Source organism: Betta splendens, chromosome 13 (genome assembly GCF_900634795.4).
Source record: "Betta splendens chromosome 13, fBetSpl5.4, whole genome shotgun sequence".
Lineage (NCBI taxonomy): Eukaryota > Metazoa > Chordata > Actinopteri > Anabantiformes > Osphronemidae > Betta > Betta splendens.
The window spans coordinates 17211957-17233327 of NC_040893.2; the positions used below are offsets into that span (position 1 = coordinate 17211957).

Sequence of the window (21371 nt, forward strand, 5' to 3'; positions counted from 1 at the left end):
GGAGCACTGTCACTAAAACGTGCTGTGAGTTCAGGATGTCTGCAGTAATACTCCATCGCAGCAGAGTTTAGCGAGTACAGCCTCCGACCCAGTCAGCAGAGATTATGTAAGTGGTTATTGTTGTGAAGGGATGAAAATCAGCTCCCACCGTCACCTCAGTCATAAACATTTAGTTGTGTTATCACCTTCGCGTCACCTTAAGAACTAGGAAACTATTATATTTAATGTCAGTTGCTGTGTTGCTTAAACTGTAGAGGTGTACTGTACCTAATAAAGTGTGTCATTAATGATTTAAAAGGTTGCAAAGCAGGTGATTCAGACGTCAGTGAAAACAAGGAGCTTTTTGTCCTTTTTTTCCAGGCGTCTGTTGTGTTTAGTGTTTTCTTAGTGTTTTTTTCCTGTTGGAGCCTGGTCTCATTAGAGAGAACAGTCTCAGTCGCTCATGAGTTTGGTCCTGTTTGTGCGTGAACCTTGACATTTTTATCAAACCCCTAAAATAGTGACTCAGAGCGTAGATTAGCCGCCGCGTTCTCTCGCTGGGGCTCCGGCCTGAAACAGAAAACGCCTTCACTACGTACGTACGCTGGGTGTTTTTCTATTGCTGATGTAGGTCACGCTAGGAAAAACTGGTTCATGTGGTGCAGTAGGTGTGTCTGAAAAAGGCTGAGTAGACCTCAAGCTCCAGGCTGCGTGAACGACTCTTCCTTCTTACTGGACGCTTTCACACCTCTCCCTCCTTTCCTACTGTCAACAGCAGGAAACATTGCACAGCCCTCAGGACGAGCGACTGAACAGAATAAATACATATAATCCACGTTATTCTCTCCAGTACCTGATTTATGGGGAAGTTAGTCTGCAGCCAGTTGTGTCTGTTTAGCCTTCGGTGTGCGAACTCCAAGGCAAATACAGGATATTTATTCAGGAATGGCGCGTGGGCACGAGGAGGCGGGATGTCGCCGCTGTCAGCGCAGCCCACTCCCTCCCTCCTCAGTTATGACTTTGCCCCTCTGCTCTCTGCCTCTTGGCTTTTTGCTGAAAATAGGAGGAGCCGTGTCCGTAATCCAATACCTGCCCAATTCATGAATGTTACTGTAACTCGCCGGACTGCCCCGACAAGTGCAGAGGTTGAAAAGAGCCCGTCCGCGGCTCCGGCTCCATCTCTGCACGGGAGGTTCTGCGCTGCCTGACCACGTCGAGGTGGAGAAGTTGAAGGCGAGGCCGGAAGCAGAGGGGGAAAAGCTGGCGCGGCTTCAATGACTTGCTGTGAGGAGTGATGGAAGGTGTGGGCTCCCTGCCGTCCGACATGTCTGCAGAGGAAGGCGCCGGGAGGGAGCGCGAGGCCGCGGAGGCCCGGGGGGAGGCCGCGCTGGGGCGCCTCGCCAACGCGCCCCTGGATCCGTTCCCGCCGCGCAACTTCCGAGGGAATTTCAAAAAGATGCGCCAAAGGAAGAGACCCACCATACTTGAAAGTAGGTAGCGCCGTGACTCCGTGGGGCAGGACTTTTCTTCTGTGAGCTGTGGGTGCCATCACTGGGTGAAATTCCTCACCTGCCCGCTGTATTGGCCGTGGGAATATGATGGGATGGAAAGTTGGAGGCTACAGGACACCTGACTTTATGATCACAAATAAAGGGCTGATTCACAGAACAGGAAAGCGGAGAAGGTGAATGAAGAGAGTGAAAGCAGGAGGAAGTCAGGAGGAGCCTGATAACATAGGACACACATGCCTCACATTCCTCGCCTTCATCAGAGCTTGATAATGCGTTTAATAAGCGCTTGATGCGCTGAGTCTCTGCCCACTTAGAGGAAAATGCTTTCCAACCTGCGTAAAGACGTCTCCTTCTCTGGCATTTAATTACATGTGTGTGTTTTCTCTGACCTGAAAAACCGGCGTCACGGCTTTCTACTGAATTCAAGTCAGTGCATATTAGACAAGAAACGCTGGTGATGTCCCAGGGACAATAAAAGCAGGTTGAGCTGCCACAGCAGGAGCCCTTGGAACCTCAGCACAGCACAGCTGTGGATGAGGAGCATGTTATACCAGTGTCACGGCGTATTTCTGTTTCTCTGCTGCGTCGTAAATAGAGATACCACTTTTACTTAATCATCAAAATTGAGTAAAGTCTGAAAAGCCTGTTTTTACACATACAGCGCAGTAGTTGAAGCTTTGCACCGGGCTGATGTGATTTCAGGCTCATAACGCTTATTCCTATAGTGAGACGCTGACCATGGAGCTCTCTGATGGTCAGTGGTCAACGCTTCCTCCACTTCTGCTTTCATTTCTTCTTGCTTTCTAGCTTTGATGAAAACTATTCTAAAACTGCTCAACTGGCGAATTATATAAGGCTTTGCCCTCCAGAGGGCCTCTCGCTGGACAAGTCAGCCTGTCCAGATTCAGAGTGATGAATAAGTCAGGGAAGCGAGCTGTGTTTGCTCAGCGCTGAAAGAATCCATTTGGGCCGATCTCTGGTTTCAGTAATGAAGCGTTGAGCTGTGCCCATATTAGGGCGGGAGGAAGCCTACAATTAGTCCGGTTTTCTCTGATTAGACCATCACATCCTTATCACTGCAAACAGGATGCAAACATACAGTGAACACAACAGCTTCAACATTTCTTCTGATTACATCATATACAAAAACACTTTTAAAAGCATGTGACGTCATCTATGGAGCCGTCGTCCTCCTTCATGACTAAAACTAACTGGGCTTCAGAACCAGGAGAACTGATGCTCCGTCGTGTTTCGACGCCGCCGATGCTTCTCTTCCAGTGGTTCTGTCACAGAGTTGTGTTATGTAACGGAGGTAAAGTGGCTGCCGCTTGATGGACAGACTGTGTTCTGATAGGATTACACTAAAAGCGCTGAGAGGCGGAACAGGAAGGGGGATTGAGGATGGGTTTTCTAGGCCAAATGGACGATGGCAGCGAAATGTTCTGAATGTTCGATTTTATCTTTTAGTTTGGAAGCAGCGAAGCTCATTTCGCTTTCACTTTAGCGCCGTGAACGTGTCTCCACCCAAACTGCAGTCATTCAGACCCTTGTGTTTCTGCTTTTTACTTTGTATAAAGTATATTTTAAATTCACATCACACAGTTTATGACCGAGTGCTCTTCTTAAGACCGAGAAACTTCTTTGGGAAATTTGGGAAAATACAGATGTTATAGTTACACAGCGCCGCTCACTTTTTACTAAAATGTATATAATAGATGAATAGATGGTGTTTTTTCTGGCACAGGCAGAGGGGTTAAAAGCCAGCAGTCGCCCCTTCGCGTGCAGCTAATCCGTCCGCTTTCTCTTTGGAGTCGTCTTCTTTAAAGCGCTCTCCCAGTCCCTTGCAGTGTGTCACACCTCCCACAGTGTGTGCTCAGTGTCCTGTGTTTGTTGTGGGGGGGTCTGTGAGAGATGCCCGCGCCACTGCCATCCTGCTGTGCATGCAGACAAACCGTTATTATTAACTGTGCTCCGCTAAGAGGATTGCTTCCTGCACTCTCATCCTCCACGTAGTTATTTAAAGGGAGCTTGCATTGCCGCCCACAGCCTGCCTCGGCTTTAAAGCGAGAGAGAGGGAGGGAGAGAGAGGGCTGATAGCCAAGGACGGGCCGCGGGAGGAGGGGGAGCGCTGTGCTTGTGTTGTCCTGGGATCCCGTCCGCGCAGCATTGTGTGCGTCACAGCGAGGTGACAGCAGGCTTCACCCGCTGGTCCCAGCTCAGCCGCCGCCGCCGCCACCGCCACCGCTACTGGAGGGAGAGCACGTTCAGCGGGGGGTGGGGGGCGGCATTCAACAGGAAGCTGCAGCCATGACCAGCCAGCAGGACTCGGGCTTCTTTGAAATCAGCATCAAATCCCTGCTGAAATCGTGGAGCGGCAGTGAGTAGCGCTCGTGTGTTGTTGTGTTCAGCTGGAGCTCGACTTTACAGCCTCTGTTACTGTCAAGTGATGGAAATGCGCTGCTGCATGCGAGAGACTGAGTTATGTATTGTTTAGTGTGACAGCTGTGCAAACCCGGTGGCACCGTACAGTTAGCACAGGAGACCAAGTTCCTCATTGTGTATAGAAATAGTCCTGCTGATAACGGCTCAGTTTCCAGTTCATTTCTTCCGCTCTTGAATCTGTACTTCAGTGTTCAATGGCCTTTATTAATTGCGAGGGCTGGTAATAGGATTAGTGGAGGTTCAGCCTGGTTGCATGTTCACAGGTGAGCGTCGCTCCGGGCCCATGAGGAAGCGATGCGATGCCTCCCTGCTGCTGCTGATGGCACGTTCAATGCCACCCGGCGTCCAGTATGAGTGGATGCTGCAGGACGGATGGACAAACATGCTGACCTCACGGCTGACGCTGTTTAAAGAGGCTCAGAATGAAAGCGATGCCACACAACACGCTGCTGTTGTCTCCACACTCACTACTGGGCCACCTCCTGATGATGTTGCATAATCCTCTCAGTGGGTCACTTTGGTAATAAAGGCACAGCCAGTCGATGCACAGCCGCGACCTCCGGCTGTGCACGTATGCAGCATTTGCTCTAAACCTCCTTTCTTTGGGCTGTTATGTAATGAATTGTAGAACAAATCGTGACACGGCTGCTAAAAGGCAAACTGAGATAACATTTGTTCATCCTTTTATTGTTAAACGTATATTGGATTGCTGTGTGGAAGCAGCCCGTCGGCGCTGCCTGCACTGTGACCACAGAGTAAACAGTGTCCAGGCAGTAAATCAGCCCCGGCCTGATGAAACTGTGACAACCAGCAGCGCTGAACTGGCACTGAGCAGCGTTCAAAGCGCCTGAAGGCTGGTCCGCCAGCAGCCAATCAGAGCGGAGGATGCAGAGCGCCACAGTGAGATCTGATCCCGGATCAGCTGTGTTCCACCGAGGAGAGGTCAAAGCTGGCCCTGGTTGCTCTGCACCCTGTATGTAGGGACTTCATGCAAAACGCGTGTTATTGTATGAATCCTCGTTTCCTCCACCTCTCCTCACGCTGTCTCACACTGTGTGTTTCAGAAAGAAACGAAATAGCGGAAGTTATTCATCTTCCTCATCTTAAAGAGACAGATGCAGTTTTACAAGTGTCCTGAACGGCTCTGCCTCCAGCTTCCCGCGTGATGTCAGCTCGCTAAAACAGGCTCGGCGGTCAGAGACCCAGGTTTTAATCTGCTTCTCAGAGGCCTGTAATCAGTCCCTCACTCCCTCCATGCTCACAGCGTTCAGACGCTCCCAGCTGTGGTAATGTTTTAGTGTTCGGATGCTGCTGCTCCATTGGCTCCAGCTGTTGCCTCGTCCTTTGATGAGAATCTTAACAAAAAACAATGCATTTCCTGGATCTGATTCCGGTTGAATAATAGTTGAAACTTATTTCATTTCATAGCTTTTTTTACTGCTCTGTTGATGATCTGTTTGCTCAGATTCATGACTCGACTGGTTTCGTGTTAACAACCGCTACTCTGGTTGTTTCCATCATCTGACACCGTTTCCCACTTATTATATTACGTGGCACATAGTTGTACAGTAGACTAATGCATAGCATATACTGGAGTGCAAAGCATGTTTAGACAATTACTCCCTCACAGAAATGCACAGTAAGTGTTTTTCTCAGCAGTTGAGTAAAATGCCCGCAGAGGTCTGTGCTGACGTCTGGTCCAGTTACGGAGGTCAGTGGCGTCTAATTATCCACCCACTCGCTTCACAAACGGCTGTTTGCTCATCGCGATCGTCTCCGGAGACTTTGTATAAGGAGCTGCATTTGTGTGTGTGTGTGTGTGTGTGTGTGTGTGTGTGTGTGTGTGTGTGTGTGTGTGTGTGTGTGTGTGTGTGTGAGTGCGTGTGAGTGTGCGTGCGAGTCAAACAGAGGCACTTGTTAGTCTGTGTGTATTGTCTTCCAGGGAGCACCACCATGCTCAGAGTGTTTCCAGCATGGCGATGATGTAATGGACACTTTGCCCAGGCGCCTTGTTTGCAGAGTCACATGTCAAGTCTGAGTCAACAGAAGGGGCCTGGTAGCAATAGTGAATTTATTTAAACGTGTTCATGCAGACTTACATAAAACTCTGAGGCGTAGCTAACGAGTACAGTGCAGTCATGGTGTTTATGTGGTTTGTGCTGTGGTGTCATATAAAGTGGGGGGGGGGGTCTGCTCTGTCAGAACAGAGTATAGCCTGGGATAAATATAGCCTCACAGCTATGCCACCATAGCGTATTGGACCACATCACAGTGCGGCTCCTCAGCTAAAAATTCCGGCCTGACCTTCAGTCCTGGAAGGCAGCGCTTGGTCACAAGGCGAGAGGAAGCCGAAGCCGAGGCAGCTCACACACGGACGCGCAGAGAGAGGGGGGGGGGGCGTCAGAGAGTCCGCTCTCTCGCACCAAACACTACTCCCACTCCCTCCAAACACACCCGCTGTTGGCTCTGCGCGCCATGGAAACTGCCCGGCCGGACGGAGCCAGCTGACGAGCGGGACGCGGAGAATGGTGGATTCCACTAGCGAGCGCTCGTCTTGACTGGAGGCGACCCTGGATGCCACACCCGCCCCCCCGCCCCGCCATGGACAGGACGGCTGTGTGCTGGAGTAAGGCCAGCGTCATCAGCTTCATTAAGGGCCTGGGTAGGTGCGCAGTCGTCGCGCTGGACGGAAGCCTGTTCTGAAAGGCGCCACACGTGCTGCACGTTCCTCCAAAGATGTCCAGATGCTTCATGTCCTGAAAAGACCCGGCGACGGAGCCTTGTTTACGGAGGCCAAGCTTCCTCACCTTCACGGCCTCATTTGTCAGAAGCTCCTTCCTTTCTTTCATCTGTAGAACGTGCTGATATGTAGCATCCTAATCGGTTTGCGGTTCACTTTGCCTGTAAATAAGTAATGGCTTCGATTTGGTCTGCTTTGGCATTTTGTTAGAGCTGTTTGTCCTTGTTTCACTATTTGATTGGCCTCATTTTATTGTTGGACTAATCCTACTAATCCACTCTGTGGGTTTGTGTCTTGTCAAAACATGACTACATGACTATAAGTGAGTCGAAAGTAAATGCTTCAAGGGAACACGTTTGTGTTGTGCTTAAACAGGACACACAGGCCTCGAGTGCGTTTGCTGGTTCAACACTGACAAAGATAAATGAAATTGAACCTTTAGTTCATATCAGTACATTTGTGTTTGTACAGTAGTCTCATTAATTAAGAATGTGCTGTTTATAACTCAGCTCCTGCTGGTTTTCACCTTCAGTATTTCACACATTCGGTTCAGAAGTATCTCAGTATTACAGCTGCACCTTGCTCCAGTATGCAACAAGCCCACGTGTTTCATTTGCCCCTTTATGATCCAGACTTACGTTGAGACAGAATCTGGAGTTTGATGAAAGGCTTTGACAGATGTTCAGTGTTTCTGACACAGTGCAGGCTGAACCCTGCTGACATTCCTGCGCACTCATAGGAATTATTTATTATATGCATCAGCGCAGCAGCTACTGGGTATGAGCCTCGCTGGGCAGAGGGAAATTATTTTCTGTCTGAATGTCTTATTGCAGCGACGAGAGGTGGACCTGCTGTTAGAATGCAGCATCTCAGGCTAAATAAGTCCTTCGCAGGTCTAATGAGACGTCTTTGCCCACTTCCTCACTATATTTAGCTGCTGCAGGCAGCAAAGTGAAGCCCAGAGGTACATTTTGACTTTTGTGTTAGTGTTTATGGTTTACGGCCTTAACCAGATCGTCTGTAATTAAACTTGGACGGCACCGTGACACCGGCGGACGGCTGGTCACATGCACTGGATTTTTGCTTCCTTCAAAGGGCAATGACATTTTGGGTACGAAATGAAAACACCAGCTGCCGGCCGGAGTGTTTTCATTTCCACATGCGCCCTGTTCACCGTAGCAGTAGGAAGGAAAGAACAGGCTCGGGGCAAGCCCTTGCACTGCAGATAGTCTCCCTCAGGAATGTTCAACATGTCGGGAACTTTATGTCCATGTTTGGAAACGTCTTAGTAATATCCCATTCAGTGATGTCTCTCTGTGAACACATCTTTTCCCACTCATTTCCTGATTCAATGCAATCCTTCCTTATCTCCCTTCAGCCTCCCCCGTGGGGAACGGATACAGTAAACCCCCCATCCCTCCGGTCTGCTGTCCTCAGGGAGAGAAGGGTCTCCCGGCCATGATGCCCATCAGCATTGACCCAGAGAGCAGGCCGGGCGAGTATGTGCTCAAGAGCCTGTTCGCCAACTTCACCACCACGTCCGAGCGCAAGATCCGAGTCATCATGGCCGAGCCGCTGGTGAGTGGCTGCAGAGACGGACCGGGAGGCGGCTGGCGTCATCGGGGGGAGGGAGGTCCCGGCACGGCTGTTTCTGCAGCAGCATCCAGCAAGCATGAGCCAGTCATTTGATCCCGTTCTGTAGACTTGCTCCTCCAGCGCTGTGTTGTTTAGCCAACACACAGCAGCTGCCCTTTCATTCTCAGGATGCCTGACCTGCACAACGGCCCGAACAACCGGTCCCCAGTTCCAGGCATCTGGATCAACAGAGAGCTGTTAGTCAGCGTCTACTGTCGGCAGGGACGTGTTAATCACCGCAGGGAATGCGCGCGGCCCCTCATGGCAACGAGGACGGGTCTCGCTCTGCTTTTCCTCCCAGCGGAGGACTGGCTGCCGTCTTGTGGGCATGAACGTGCTCCACGCATCATCAATGCTAATCATTTGCAATGAGAATTCAACAATGAAAGTCTTCGATTGAATGTAAACGGACGGGCTCCTCAGACAGAACCCAAAAGGTCCAATCGGAGCTCGAGGCTTTAACATCTGACCAGTCGACGTCAATGTCAGACAGGCGGCGGTTGCTGTAGGTTTTGATGAGACACCAGAGGGACAAAAAGCTTTAGCATTTACGGCATTTGTGAATAAATACACATTCATACGTTGTGTGTGTAAAGGTTCAGTTCTACCTGAATCTTTCCTATTGCATTCCTGGTGAGCAGCTTAAGCCCTCTTCCCCTCATCCACTGGTCTGTTCCTACAGAGGCCGATGATGTTGAGTTTGAATCCTCCACAAAGGCCTTAATCCGACATGATAGAAGAGTGTAATAAAGAGAGCTGTCACGAATCACCCGTCTCTAATATCAGACCCTGCCTGCTTTTCTCTGGCACCAGACTGATTGATGAGCCTCTTATGAGCTGGGCTCTAATGAGTCACGGTGTAAAAATACCCCCTCGCTGACACACAGCCACCGAGATTAGAGTTCGACAGAGTAACGAGCTTCAGATCAAACATCAAACGTCCGAGAACTCTGCCAATTAGTGTGAGATAGAAAACCTGCACAGGTTTTTAACCCATGCCTTTGTCTTTTTAGGAAAAGCCATTAGCGAAGTCACTGCAGAGAGGAGAGGATCCTCAGTTTGACCAAGTAAGTGGCCTAAGAGATAAATGCTGAAGGTGATTTATGGTTATGTCTGCATCAAACCCTATGTATGTGTCAAACCTTAGCCGTCTTGGCCCCAGTCAGGTCACTCTCCAGCCTTAAATGCTGCTCTAGTGCGATGCTGTGTGAACCTACACTGACGGGTCAGAGCCCTGCTCGCATCCATGGAGGCCTTTGAGACGCAGTCGGTGCTGGCGTGTTTACCTGGCAGGTCGGCGCCGGCCGGCCCCCGCTGGGTGTGTCCAGCGGGCCTGTGGCTCGGCGGAGGAGAGGGGTGTGTTTGTGCTGCTGTGTGAGGCCATTCAGCAGCGGCACAGAGCTGGGATTCTTCTCCAGCGCCGCTGAATGAAGGGCTCGCTGTGTTCCCCAGCCAGGCCAGACTCTCCTCCCTTCCTGTGTGCCCGGCCCGTTCCTTCCTTTGCCCCCCCCCTCCAAGGGCTGCCACACGGGCACCTTGTCCTGTTGAGGACCGGCACCTCTCAGCTTCATCCCCCTGCGCTCAGCGTTTCGACTGAACTAAAAGCTGTCTCACCTCCAAGTTGTCAGTTATGTGCCACTTGGAACGTGATCGATCGGGTGTTGTTGCGGTTTTTGTTGAAATTCGCCACGCGCGTAACGCAACGGAAGCGCTGATTGGCATCTCTGGCTCTTCTCGAGTGCTGCGCTCCATCATTTCCTCCCTGCGTGTCCCGTTCCTCCAGCTGATAAGCGCCATGAGCTCGTTGGCCGAGTACTGCCTCCCCTCCATCCTGCGCACGCTCTTCGACTGGTACAAAAGGCAGAACGGACTCGAGGAGGAGCTGCACGAATACCGGCCGCGCGCCAACGCCAAGTCCAAAAAGTGAGAGCAACGCACAAGTTGTGTTTGACGGAGAATGTCTGGAGACAAACGTGACGCCTGTGTTCTCCAACAGCGACGAGCAGCAGAGAGATTATCTGCTGGAGAGGAGGGATCTGGCCATTGACTTCATCTTCTCTCTTGTACTTATAGAGGTTTTGAAACAGGTAACATCACTTATGCAGTAAAACTGTCCTTCCAGGGGTGAAAATAAACACATCAGTGACTATTTGTACTTGTTATTTCTGACTTTTAACCAGATGCTGCTTCATCCAGTCCTAGACACGTTGGTCAATGAAGTAATAAACGTAGCCTTTAAGCACTTTAGATACAAAGAGGGGTAAGAGCTCATTCTAGCGCAGTCCCTCATTTATTATATCTCCTCTATCTTTTTCATTCATATCATTTCTCCTTTTTCATATTTCCCACAGGTATCATGGTCCAAACACTGGCAACATGCACACCGTGGCAGACCTCTATGCAGAAGTCATAGGAGTATTAGCTCAGTCGAAGTAAGTCCTGCTGGTGTTTCTGTCCCGATGTCTTTCTGCAAGGCATTGCCCAGTTCCACACACTGGAACACACTGCAGGGACGGCACACTTTTGGACAGGTCCCTCGCTCCAAACTAGGACTGGAAATTGATGTGTGTTTATTTGAAGTTTTCAGATCATCGCCGCAAGGAGCAAGCCCTTAAAATAGAGATATGGCTGATGAGCGCGCTGCATAGCTCTCGGCCCAAGTGTGCTCTGCTTCATTTGAGAGGCTTTTATAGAAATCTGTACTTTTCTGTGGAGCAGCGAAGGGTAAACCGGCTTAATCGCACGTCCGACGTGTTGCTGGACTGAATTAGGTTCCAAATTAAACCCAACCGAAGAATCCCTCCTCTGGTTGAGTTTGGGCAAGACGTCAGGTGCTAGACTTGGAGTTCATCACGGGGCACAGACTTGCAGTCTGCGCATCCAGGGTGAAACGAGGCGATGGTATTTTAGGAAGGTGAGCTCCGTGAAGGCTCTGTCGCTCTGTTCCTCCCCAGCGGAGGAACCTTTTTGAGGAAGTGCTGATTTGGGATTTGTCTGACTGAGTTATGCAGGCAGGTCCTCATATAGAATCTCATTTAGTGTTTTTCTTTCTCCTCTCAGGTTTCCTGCTGTGAAGAAGAAGTTTATGACGGAGTTGAAGGAGCTGCGGCACAAAGAGCAGAGTCCGTACGTGGTCCAGAGTACGATTAGCCTCATCATGGGGGTCAAGTTCTTCAGAATAAAGATGTACCCTGTAGAGGACTTTGAAGCCTCCTTTCAGTTCATGCAGGTACTGTACAGCATAAGTGACTGTAATAGCCCAGTACTTTCTCAATACACTCAGTAACACTCTACACAGATAGTATATTTTGAGTGAGGACTGGCTGTCTTCCTTGCAGGAATGTGCCCAGTATTTCCTAGAAGCCAAGGACAAGGACATTAAACATGCTCTGGCTGGTCTCTTTGTTGAGATCCTGGTTCCGGTGGCAGCAGTAAGTGTTCTACTCCAGCACATGTGGCCTTGGTTAAATAGTGTTAAAAAAACAGGCGACTACAAAGGAGAGGGCCGTGTTGTCATGTGAGCGTGTGTGACGTTTGTGTGGTTCTAGGCCGTGAAGAACGAGGTGAACGTGCCCTGCCTCAGGAACTTTGTGGACAGCCTGTACGACACGACCCTGGACTGGTCCACCAGGAAGAAGCACTCGCTGGTTAGCCGCTGCCTCCAGTACAGGCCCAGCACTGCTCCAGCCGGGAGCACGCAAACCTCCAGCAGTTCTAATGCTCTGTCCTGTTGTGCACGCAGGCGTTTTACCCTCTGGTGACGTGTCTGCTGTGCGTCAGCCAGAAGCTGGTCTTCCTCAACCGATGGCACGTCTTCCTCAACAACTGCCTCTCAAACCTGAAGGTAAAGCCTGGAATTCCTACTTCAGCTCACATACAAACAGCATTAACAATAACACGCACACCCACATGTTACAAAGTGCTTTTGTCACTAGCCTTTTTTATATTAATGTGATTCTATTACAGAGCAGAGACCCTAAAATGGCTCGTGTTGCACTGGAGTCCCTGTATCGACTGTTGTGGGTCTACATGATCAGAATCAAGTGTGAGAGCAACACTGCAACTCAGGGGTAAATACTGACTTTCTAGTGTGTATTTGTGCATCAATAACCACCTGAGAGAAGCCCCTGGAGGCAACACATCAGTGTGTGTGTGTCAGAGGAATGCAGTCATAAGGTCAGACCACGCTGGTGGCCCACGGGTCCGTCAGCTGTTTACATACGTTATGAGTCCACACCAGGAATCGAGCCAGACTTGGCCTGATGCGTCCATGTACCTTCAAACAAACAAGCGTTGTAAACATTTTAAACGTTTGTTCAAGGATTCCTATGTTTATTTCCACAGTCGCCTCAACACCGTTGTAACAACACTTTTCCCAAAGGGATCTCGCAGCGTCGTACCAAGAGACATGCCTTTAAATATCTTTGTCAAAATTATTCAGTTTATAGCACAGGTAAACACATTACTCACTCAAATTACTTATTATCACATGATTTAAAATCACCTCCTACCTGATATTAAATGTTTTTCTTTTACATTTTACAGGAAAGACTTGATTTTGCCATGAGGGAAATTATCTTTGACCTCCTTTGTGTTGGAAAACCCTTAAAGGCCTTCAGTCTCAATCCAGAGGTGCAAAGTCTAATAATTCACTTCATGCCGTGCTCATAATTGTGCATAAAGTGTTTGAAATCAGTTCCTCTTTCTTGCAGAGAATGAATATCGGTTTGCGAGCGTTCCTGGTCATCGCGGACAAGCTGCAGCAGAAGGATGGCGAGCCTCCCATGCCCAACACTGGCTGCACTTTGCCCTCTGGGAACACACTGCGAGTGAAGAAGACGTACCTGAGCAAAACGCTGACAGATGAGGAGGCCAAAGTCATTGGTGAGCAGCTCTTGCTGAAGACTCCTTTTTTTCCTCATAAGATCAGATTCAGAGCAGGTGGACATTTACAGTCACCTCTTTCCTCTTCTGCAGGGATGTCACAGTACTATTTCCATGTGCGTAAGGCTATTGACAACATCCTCAGACACTTGGATAAGGAAGTTGGACGCTGCATGATGATGACTAATGCTCAGATGTTGAACAAGGAGCCTGAGGACATGATCACGTACGTCTGCTCTGTCAAAACATTTACATTTGGAAAAACCGCCGGCTTCTTGTGACTCAGCAAAGAATGAAATCAATCTGCATGTTGACACTAACCCTTTAGGTTCACATCTGCTCTTATTACAGTGGTGTATTAGTTTACAGTTCGACACACTAATGTTAAACGCTGACCTTTTCAGAGGTGAAAGGAAGCACAAGATCGACTTGTTCAGGACGTGCGTCGCCGCCATTCCTCGCATCCTGCCGGATGGGATGTCCAGGACGGAGCTCGTCGACCTGCTGTCTCGGTAAATCAGCTTCTGCTCCTATGTAATCAGTTGATTCAGTTGATCAGTTCCCGAATCAGTTTTGCTTTGTTTACAGAGCTCTTACTACTCTAAAGTAACTAATTGGAATCTTTCTTCTCAGACTCACTCTCCACATGGACGACGAGCTTCGCCTCATAGCCCAGAATTCCCTGCAGAGTCTGCTGGTGGACTTCTCCGACTGGCGTGACGACGTCCTGTTCGGACTCACCAACTTCCTGCTGCGTGAGGTCCCGGACACTCACCAGGGATTGTTAGACACGTCCCTCAAACTGCTGCTGCAGCTGCTCACGCAGTGGAAGCTGACGCAGACGTCCCCGGCGAAGAGCTGCGACGCCGCTAAAGTCCACACCGGCGAGGTACACGTGCACACGACTATGACTGTGTCTGAGCCGCCGACGAGCAGGACTGACCGGTTACAGACTGACTCATTTGTTTTATGCACGTGAAAGTAGAAAGCTGTATGCTGAACTAAGCTCTATGCTTGTTGGTGACACAGCTGCTGCAGAACAGCTCCAGCCCCAGACCCCCTGCGGAGCGAGGGCCTCACTCCGCGGTGCTGCACGCCGTGGAGGGGCTGACGCTCGTGCTGCTCTGCTCCTGTCAGATGAGCACACGCAGGCTCGCTGTCGCTATACTCAAAGAGATACGAAGTCTCTTCTCCATCATCGGACAGTCGGAGGTAAAAGCGGGATTTATACACACACACACACACACACACAGCTCAGTGTTCGCAGAGCGAGTTACTGCATGTGAGGACTTCTATTTTAGGGTTCAGATTGTGATTTGTTCCTTATTGCTGCAGGATGATGACAAACCCATGATAGATGTCATGGACCAGCTCAGTCCCGTCATCCTGGAAAGCATCGCCAACGTCGCCGTCTCTGATACAGTGAGTTGTGTGTGGCTTAAACCCACAGTCTCAGTCCATTCTGCTTTATAGTCTGTCCAAAGTCCATTAAAAGCTTATTTCCTGTGTCCACTGTTAAACCTGTCTCGTCTCGTTTATTAAGTGTTTTACTGTTTGACTACAGAGTAAACAAGGATAATTACTGTTACATTGACTTAATGAGCTGCCGGCTGAAGCGCTGTGTAAACGGGTGCGCGCCGCCTGTGACTGGCTGCGTGATTCACTGCCTGTCTGCAGGCCGCGCTGCCGGCTGCCCACCACGTGGACCTCCAGTGGCTGGTGGAGTGGAACGGGCTGCTGGTCAACAGTCACTACGACATCCGGAGCCCCTCCCACGTGTGGCTCCTGGCCCAGTCCGTGAAGGACCCGTGGGTGCTGTGCGTGTACAGCCTGCTGCGCCAGGACCACCTGCCCAAGCACTGCCCCGCGGCGCTCGGCTACGCCTGGCCCTACGCCTTCACGCGGATGCAGACGCTCCTGCCCCTGGTAGACCCCGCGTGAGTGTCCTCGGCCCATGAGATGCTTCTCATACGTCTATTTTCCTCCCATCCCTTTTTAGTTCCTGGTTTTAGAACAGCCTCCTCGTCACCAGTGCCCCGCTGCATTTAGAACCTCCTCCTCCAGAAGCCGTGCTTAAAAAGAGGTCTCAGCTAAAAATAGGGATCTAATTCTGTTTCCTCCCTGTGTGAATCCCCAGTAATCCAGTATATGCAAAGAAGACCAGCGCCGCGGGCGCCGGGGACACCTACGTCACCCTGTGGAGGAACTACCTGATCCTTTGCTTCGGCGTGGCCAAGCCCAGCATCATGAGCGCCGGCCACCTGAGAGCGTCGACACCCGAGATCACGGGCGCCACGCCTGACGGCGGCGGCGGCGGCTGCGATAACAAGGTAGCTGCCGCCGCGCGCCGTGGCCTCCATCGCTCCCTGCTGCTGTGTCTCTGCAGGATCGGGTGTTGGTGTGCAGCCTGTTGACAGGGAAACGCCGAGCATCGAATGGCACGGCAGCAGCTACCTGTGACAGCAGAAAGCTGATCTATTCCTACCCGTTCAGCCTTGTGTAGTTAGGGCTGATCATCCAGCGTGAACATTGTGATTGTCTGGCTCAACCGCTGGTGTTTGGTGTTGCAGGTTATCGGGAGCCCATCTGTGGCTTGGCTTCTGAAGCAGCTGGTGCCGCTGATGAGGACAGAGAGCATCGAGTTGACAGAGTCATTAGTTCTGGGCTTTGGTCGCACCAATACGCTCGTGTTCAGGTACATTAAAGATTGATTTTAAGGTGTTAAACTGTGAAACGCACCCACACACACGCACTCTGACAAACTAAACCTTCATTGTCTTTTGGACAATCCATAATGAAAGTCTGCGCTGACCTGTATTTGTGAGGATCTGAGTGGAGCTGAACGGAGGATTACAGATAAATGGTGTCCTGGCCTGTTTACAGCTGCTAAAAACTGTTTCCTAGAAAGCAGCTCAAATCTCTTCCATGGAAGCGCTGCAATTTCATTCTGTCATATTATTTGGATTTTGACTCTGGACGTGCAATAGGGCATTTAACACTTAACCTAATGTCACTGTACACAGGGAACTTGTGGAGGAGCTCCACCCCCTAATGAAGGAGGCGCTGGAGCGGAGACCTGAGGTTTGTGGATCACGTCACACGAACTCGCCACGCTGTTTACTACGACATCTGCCTTTAACGATTCGTTTTCTCGATTTGTAGAACAAAAAGCGACGCGAGCGGCGAGACCTCCTGCGGCTGCAGCTGCTGCGGATTTTTGAGCTGCTGGCGGATGCCGGCGTCATCAGCGACAGGTTTGTGCAGTGTCTGCGGAGGAGCCCCCACAGCAGCCGCCGGTGGCCGTTCACCCGTCCATCAGCCCCTCTGTCTGTCCACAGCACGAGCGGAGCGCTGGAGCGCGACACCCTCGCCATGGGTGCCCTGTTCCTGGAGTACGTGGACCTCACCCGGATGCTGCTGGAAGCAGAGAATGACAAGGATGCTGAAGTCCTGAAGGACATCAGAGCTCACTTCAGCGCCATGGTGGCCAACCTCATCCAATGTGTACCAGGTAGCGTTCGGCTCAGACAGAGAGGAACGACTAAAGATTCTGTGCTTCCTCGTTATATAAGGCATTGCATTTGTCTGGGGTTATCTCAGCACATTGATCAAGATTTGGATGTAGCCCAAGAGTAATGGAGCCAAAGATAGACGGCTTAGAGACAGAGCAGGCCAGAACAGGTGATGAGTCATGGTTGCCAAGCATTCAAACGTCCCCATTGAACCCACTGTGGGTTGGAAGAATGAAGGATTAACAAATCTTGTGTTTTACCAGAAGTCCATTTTTACATATACGTGAACTTGTATTTACACCTATGGCATTGCTGTCTTAAAGGGTGAAGCTGTTCTGAGTCTGTGTTTCACCTCTATCCTCAGTGCACCACAGACGCTTCCTGTTTCCACAGCAAAGCCTGCGGCATCACCTCTTCATCCTCTTCAGTCAGTGGGCCGGGCCGTTCAGCATCATGTTCACCCCTCTGGACCGCTACAGTAACCGGAACCACCAGATTACCAGATATCAATACTGTGCACTGAAGGTAAACGCTGTTGTTTTTATTGACCTCAAAACAATCTCAACCGTATTATTACTGTGGAAGACAGATGTGTTTCCATGAATGGAAAGTGCAGAATAATTGTTCCTTTCACTGTAGAATGACACAGTAAAATATAATATTCATGTCTATTTAAATCCTCCATCCAGAAAGTTCACCAAAGTTAGACCTTTCTTTCTCTTCTTACGTCTATATTTAGGTCTCAGGAAATGACAGACACTGTGGTTTGAAAAGCATGAGCACTACAGTTAAACTATACTACATTCTGGGAACTGAGTTATGCAAAGTGTTACCTTATTTAGCAACAGTGCTGCAAAGTCAGATGTTTAGAAGGTGCTCAGTCTGATCCGTGACGGCTGTGGTTTGCTCTTTCAGGCCATGTCTGCTGTTCTGTGCTGTGGGCCCGTCTTTGATAACGTCGGCCTCTCTCCAGACGGCTACCTCTACAAGTGGCTGGATAACATACTGGCCTGTCAGGATCAGCGGGTACGTGGCCCATGCTTTGCCACCAGGTTGCATGGGCCCAGAAAGCCCACATTGATGCACACTATTATAATAGTAAAAGACATTTTTGTGCCCAATATCATCTTCTATCCCAGTTCAAAACCAAATTGCCTGCATGTGTATTTCTTCCATGACATATGTATAGACGTTGAGCCGTTTTGTCTCAGGTCCATCAGCTTGGCTGTGAAGTCGTCATCCTTCTCCTGGAGCTCAATGCCGACCAGGCCAATCTCTTCAACTGGGCTGTGGATCGCTGCTACACTGGAACCTGCCAACTCGCCTCAGGCTGCTTTAAAGCCATCGCTACAGTGTGTGGGAGCAGGTACGAGATCCAACATCAGCTGTGCACAAAGAAAGGGGCAATTCAGTCTCATTTGAACTCATTTAAAGGTTCTCTATCATCCTGGTTAAAGTTATCTGACCAGCCAGTTTGTGTGCAACATGCACAGTTTATTCCTGTGCACTTTTGAATACATCGTTCTGAGTATTTTTTCAGAGTTTTTCTTTCCTGATTAGCAGAAACTACCCAAGTGATTTAGTGACTCTGCTGAACCTGGTGCTGTTCAAGGCATCAGACACCAACAGAGAAATCTACGAGATTTCAATGCAGCTAATGCAGGTGGGAAACCAAACCCGAGCTCGATGAGACGCTGTGTGTGCTTGAGACCCGGTCTGATGTCTCCTTTCCCTTTGAGCAGATTCTTGAAGCCCGGTTGCTCGTTTACTCCAAGAAGATCGCAGAGCAGAAGCCGAACTGGATCCTGTACGGCACCCACGGTCCGCTGCCGCCTCTGTACAGCGTCTCCCTGCCCCAGCTCTCGGCCCAGCTGTCCAGGATGTACCCTGAGCTCACGCTTCCCCTGTTCTCAGGTGCTTGTGCTGGAGCTTGTAGCTGTAGCTTGTAGCTGTTAGCGCTGAGTGTGGCTACGGGGTTAGCCGCGGTAATTCAGCCTCCAGGCTTGTCATCTTCTCTTGGTTGCCCACTAAATGCTGCTCAGTCGTCCTCCAAAGGAGCCTTTCTCTCCCACTAGCCACACATTTACTGTATCTATAGACGCTCCCATGACCACAGAAACACCAAGAGCTTAACTTACAAGGGACTCCCCCAGATTGAGTTGAATTCATATGTGGATGGAGACTAAAGTGGCAATTATGGTAAAACTGCGTTTACGGTATACGTTTGATTTCCTTATGGAATAAAAACACCACAGTGGCCGCTGATCTTATTTTGATGCTAGTGTTGCTCTGGTTCTTCTTGTTGCAGAGGTTAGCCAGAGGTTCCCCACCACTCATCCCAATGGGAGGCAGATCATGCTAACCTACCTCCTGCCCTGGCTCGCTAACATCGAGCTGGTGGACAGTGGCCTGCTGCTCCCGGCCTTCGCGCCGTGCGCCTCAGACTTCCGCGCTTGTGGTCGTACGACCGGCACCGAGTCGTCGCACCAGCTGAAGGGTTCAGGCTGGGGCTCTTTACAAGCCACGTCTATGGTTCTCAACAACCTCATGTACATGACGGCAAAGGTAATAAAACAACATACAGTACTGCTCTAAGCTAAGGGCGGCTAACGCAGCTTTTGATCCTCTTGGACAGTATGGAGACAACCTACCTGGTCCAGAGATGGAAAATGCGTGGAACGCTTTAGTCGACAGCGACAAGTGGAGCAACAATCTGAGGACCGCGCTGCAGTTTCTCATCAGCTTGTGTGGTGTGAGCAGCGACACCGCCCTCCTGCCATATGTAAGCTATATCATTTAGAGCGGCTGGAGAGCGCCACGCGGCTGTTTCTCCCGCTCGGCTTCGCTTTCTCACGGCTTTTCTGCGACGCGTGTTCGCTCAGATCAAGAAGGTGGTGAACTTCCTGTGCCGCAACAACACCACGCAAACCATGGAGGAGCTGGTGTTCGAGTTGCAACAAACCGATCCGGTCAACCCTGTGGTGCAACACTGTGACAGCCCTCCCTTCTATCGCTTCACTGCCACCAGCAAGGCGTCCACAGCCGCTTCAGGTGACTCCCAGCTGTGCCTCAGTGAACAGAACAGACGCCGCTTAAGCAAATCAGCCGATTCCTTCATGATTTGTGGTTGATTCCTAGGCACCACGTCCAGCAGCAACACTGTGGTTGCAGGCCGGGAGGGTTTTCCAGACACAGACGACACCAAGGCTGTGAAGGAGAATGAGGAGAAGTATGACAGACGCAAAGGTCTTTAAGCTTTGACCAGTTACGGTAGTTGTCCAATGTAAGACCCACTGTGATGTCTTCATCGCTACAGGATTAGCCACATAATGCGTGCACACAACCGGCTGGAGTCGCGCTACAGTAACAGCTCAGGAGGATCCTACGATGACGATAAGAGTGAGTGTGTTTCTGTCGCACGCTTTGTGTAGAAATGCGAATGTCACGGTCTGGTGAGTGTGGAATACAAAGTGTGGCCTGGACGGTGAGACTGAAACGGCCGGGCTGCCATTGATAATGCATGGGCAGTGCTGCGGGGCTCTGACAAAGGCTTCTGGGAGAACTGGCACTGAAATAAAAGTGCAGCCCAGGGCTTCCACCGCGCTGCCAGTGACCCCAAAACAGGGGTTCCACCCCCGTGCACTGAATTAGACAATGAAAATAAGGCCCTATATATGTAAAGTAGTGTTGGAACAGGTTTTGTGTTGTCCGCGGGTAAACACAGGGGTGTTCTGTACCTACACAGGTGAACCTTTGCCTCCCTACGCTGACTGGCTGATCGTTGTCACGGAGACCAACCAGCCCCATCCTCTGCCAATGCCTCGAAATGGAGGGTGCTGGGCTCCGCTGGTGGACTTTTTGCCAGAGACCACCACTCCCAGAGGACCGCTGCACAGGTACAGTACGGGGGTAAATGAGCTTGTGGTTGATGTAGAAGTGTGACGTATTTGAGGTGTTTTTTTTTGTTTTTACAGGTGTAATATCGCTGTGGTCTTCGTGACTGAGATGGTGGTGGACCACAGTGTGAGGGACGACTGGGCCATGCACCTCCCTTTGCTGCTTCATGCCCTGTTTTTGGGTGAGAGGATAGTCATCACTATCACCATTCATCTGTGGCTTCTTAAATAGCTGGTTTCTGATGTTTCTTGTTTTAGTGTAAATTTGCAAAAGCCCCTAAAATGAGACAGACTGCTCCTCTCTCCAGGCATGGATCACTACCGTTCTGAGGTCTTCGAGCACAGCAAGCGCCTCCTTCTCCACCTCCTCATCAAGTTGTCCTGTAACAGCAACTTCCAGGCCATCGCCTCAGTTTTGCTGCAGACACATGAGATCAACGGCACCAAGACCCTCACCTGCAAACCAGCCCTTCAGTCAGAGTATTTACCCTCTGGTAAAAATGAAGTCCTACTTTTATCAGCTATTCTTATGTTAATGAAGGATCTCCGTCAGAGCTTCACGTTTTACTATCCCTCTTTTTTGTGGCTAAGATAAACATAAAGCATCAGGGGGGAATTGCTAGCGTTCCTTTCAGGGGAGAGATAAGTTTCTTATCTGGGTAGAAAATATGTGGACACTGTGCCAAAAGCAATATCGAGCACAGAGGACTTCAAAGGTCTTGATTAAAGCATTCCATTCTGCTATTTTTATTCTCCCAAATCGGGGCCATCT

At 50.2% G+C, this 21371-nt stretch overlaps 1 protein-coding gene across 9 annotated transcripts in view; it reads left to right on the top strand.

The window, feature by feature from the left end:
- The first annotated feature begins 1096 nt into the window (after nt 1-1096).
- frya (furry homolog a (Drosophila)) overlaps nt 1097-21371 on the top strand; it is a 30827-nt gene continuing 10552 nt past the window's right edge. Inside the window, exons 1-39 of one of the 9 annotated variants that reach the window (XM_055513824.1) lie at nt 1097-1469; nt 8051-8250; nt 9321-9374; nt 10091-10230; nt 10304-10394; nt 10488-10567; nt 10659-10739; nt 11368-11536; nt 11646-11738; nt 11856-11954; nt 12050-12151; nt 12274-12377; nt 12652-12760; nt 12853-12939; nt 13020-13191; nt 13285-13417; nt 13596-13703; nt 13825-14080; nt 14221-14403; nt 14527-14613; nt 14869-15128; nt 15329-15521; nt 15762-15886; nt 16215-16272; nt 16354-16445; nt 16530-16702; nt 17068-17228; nt 17619-17729; nt 17915-18069; nt 18264-18366; nt 18446-18617; nt 19012-19268; nt 19339-19485; nt 19586-19754; nt 19842-19932; nt 20020-20102; nt 20449-20599; nt 20678-20781; nt 20908-21093. In XM_055513824.1, coding sequence (XP_055369799.1) covers nt 1274-1469; nt 8051-8250; nt 9321-9374; nt 10091-10230; nt 10304-10394; nt 10488-10567; nt 10659-10739; nt 11368-11536; nt 11646-11738; nt 11856-11954; nt 12050-12151; nt 12274-12377; nt 12652-12760; nt 12853-12939; nt 13020-13191; nt 13285-13417; nt 13596-13703; nt 13825-14080; nt 14221-14403; nt 14527-14613; nt 14869-15128; nt 15329-15521; nt 15762-15886; nt 16215-16272; nt 16354-16445; nt 16530-16702; nt 17068-17228; nt 17619-17729; nt 17915-18069; nt 18264-18366; nt 18446-18617; nt 19012-19268; nt 19339-19485; nt 19586-19754; nt 19842-19932; nt 20020-20102; nt 20449-20599; nt 20678-20781; nt 20908-21093 — 5335 coding nt within the window. In that variant the 5' untranslated portion in view covers nt 1097-1273. Of the gene's footprint in view, nt 1470-3582; nt 3868-6153; nt 6595-8050; nt 8251-9320; nt 9375-10090; nt 10231-10303; nt 10395-10487; nt 10568-10658; nt 10740-11367; nt 11537-11645; nt 11739-11855; nt 11955-12049; nt 12152-12273; nt 12378-12651; nt 12761-12852; nt 12940-13019; nt 13192-13284; nt 13418-13595; nt 13704-13824; nt 14081-14220; nt 14404-14526; nt 14614-14868; nt 15129-15328; nt 15522-15761; nt 15887-16214; nt 16273-16353; nt 16446-16529; nt 16703-17067; nt 17229-17618; nt 17730-17914; nt 18070-18263; nt 18367-18445; nt 18618-19011; nt 19269-19338; nt 19486-19585; nt 19755-19841; nt 19933-20019; nt 20103-20448; nt 20600-20677; nt 20782-20907; nt 21094-21371 lie in introns of those variants that run through there. The other 8 variants (XM_029170282.3, XM_055513820.1, XM_055513821.1 and 5 more) reach the window with 8 other exon arrangements.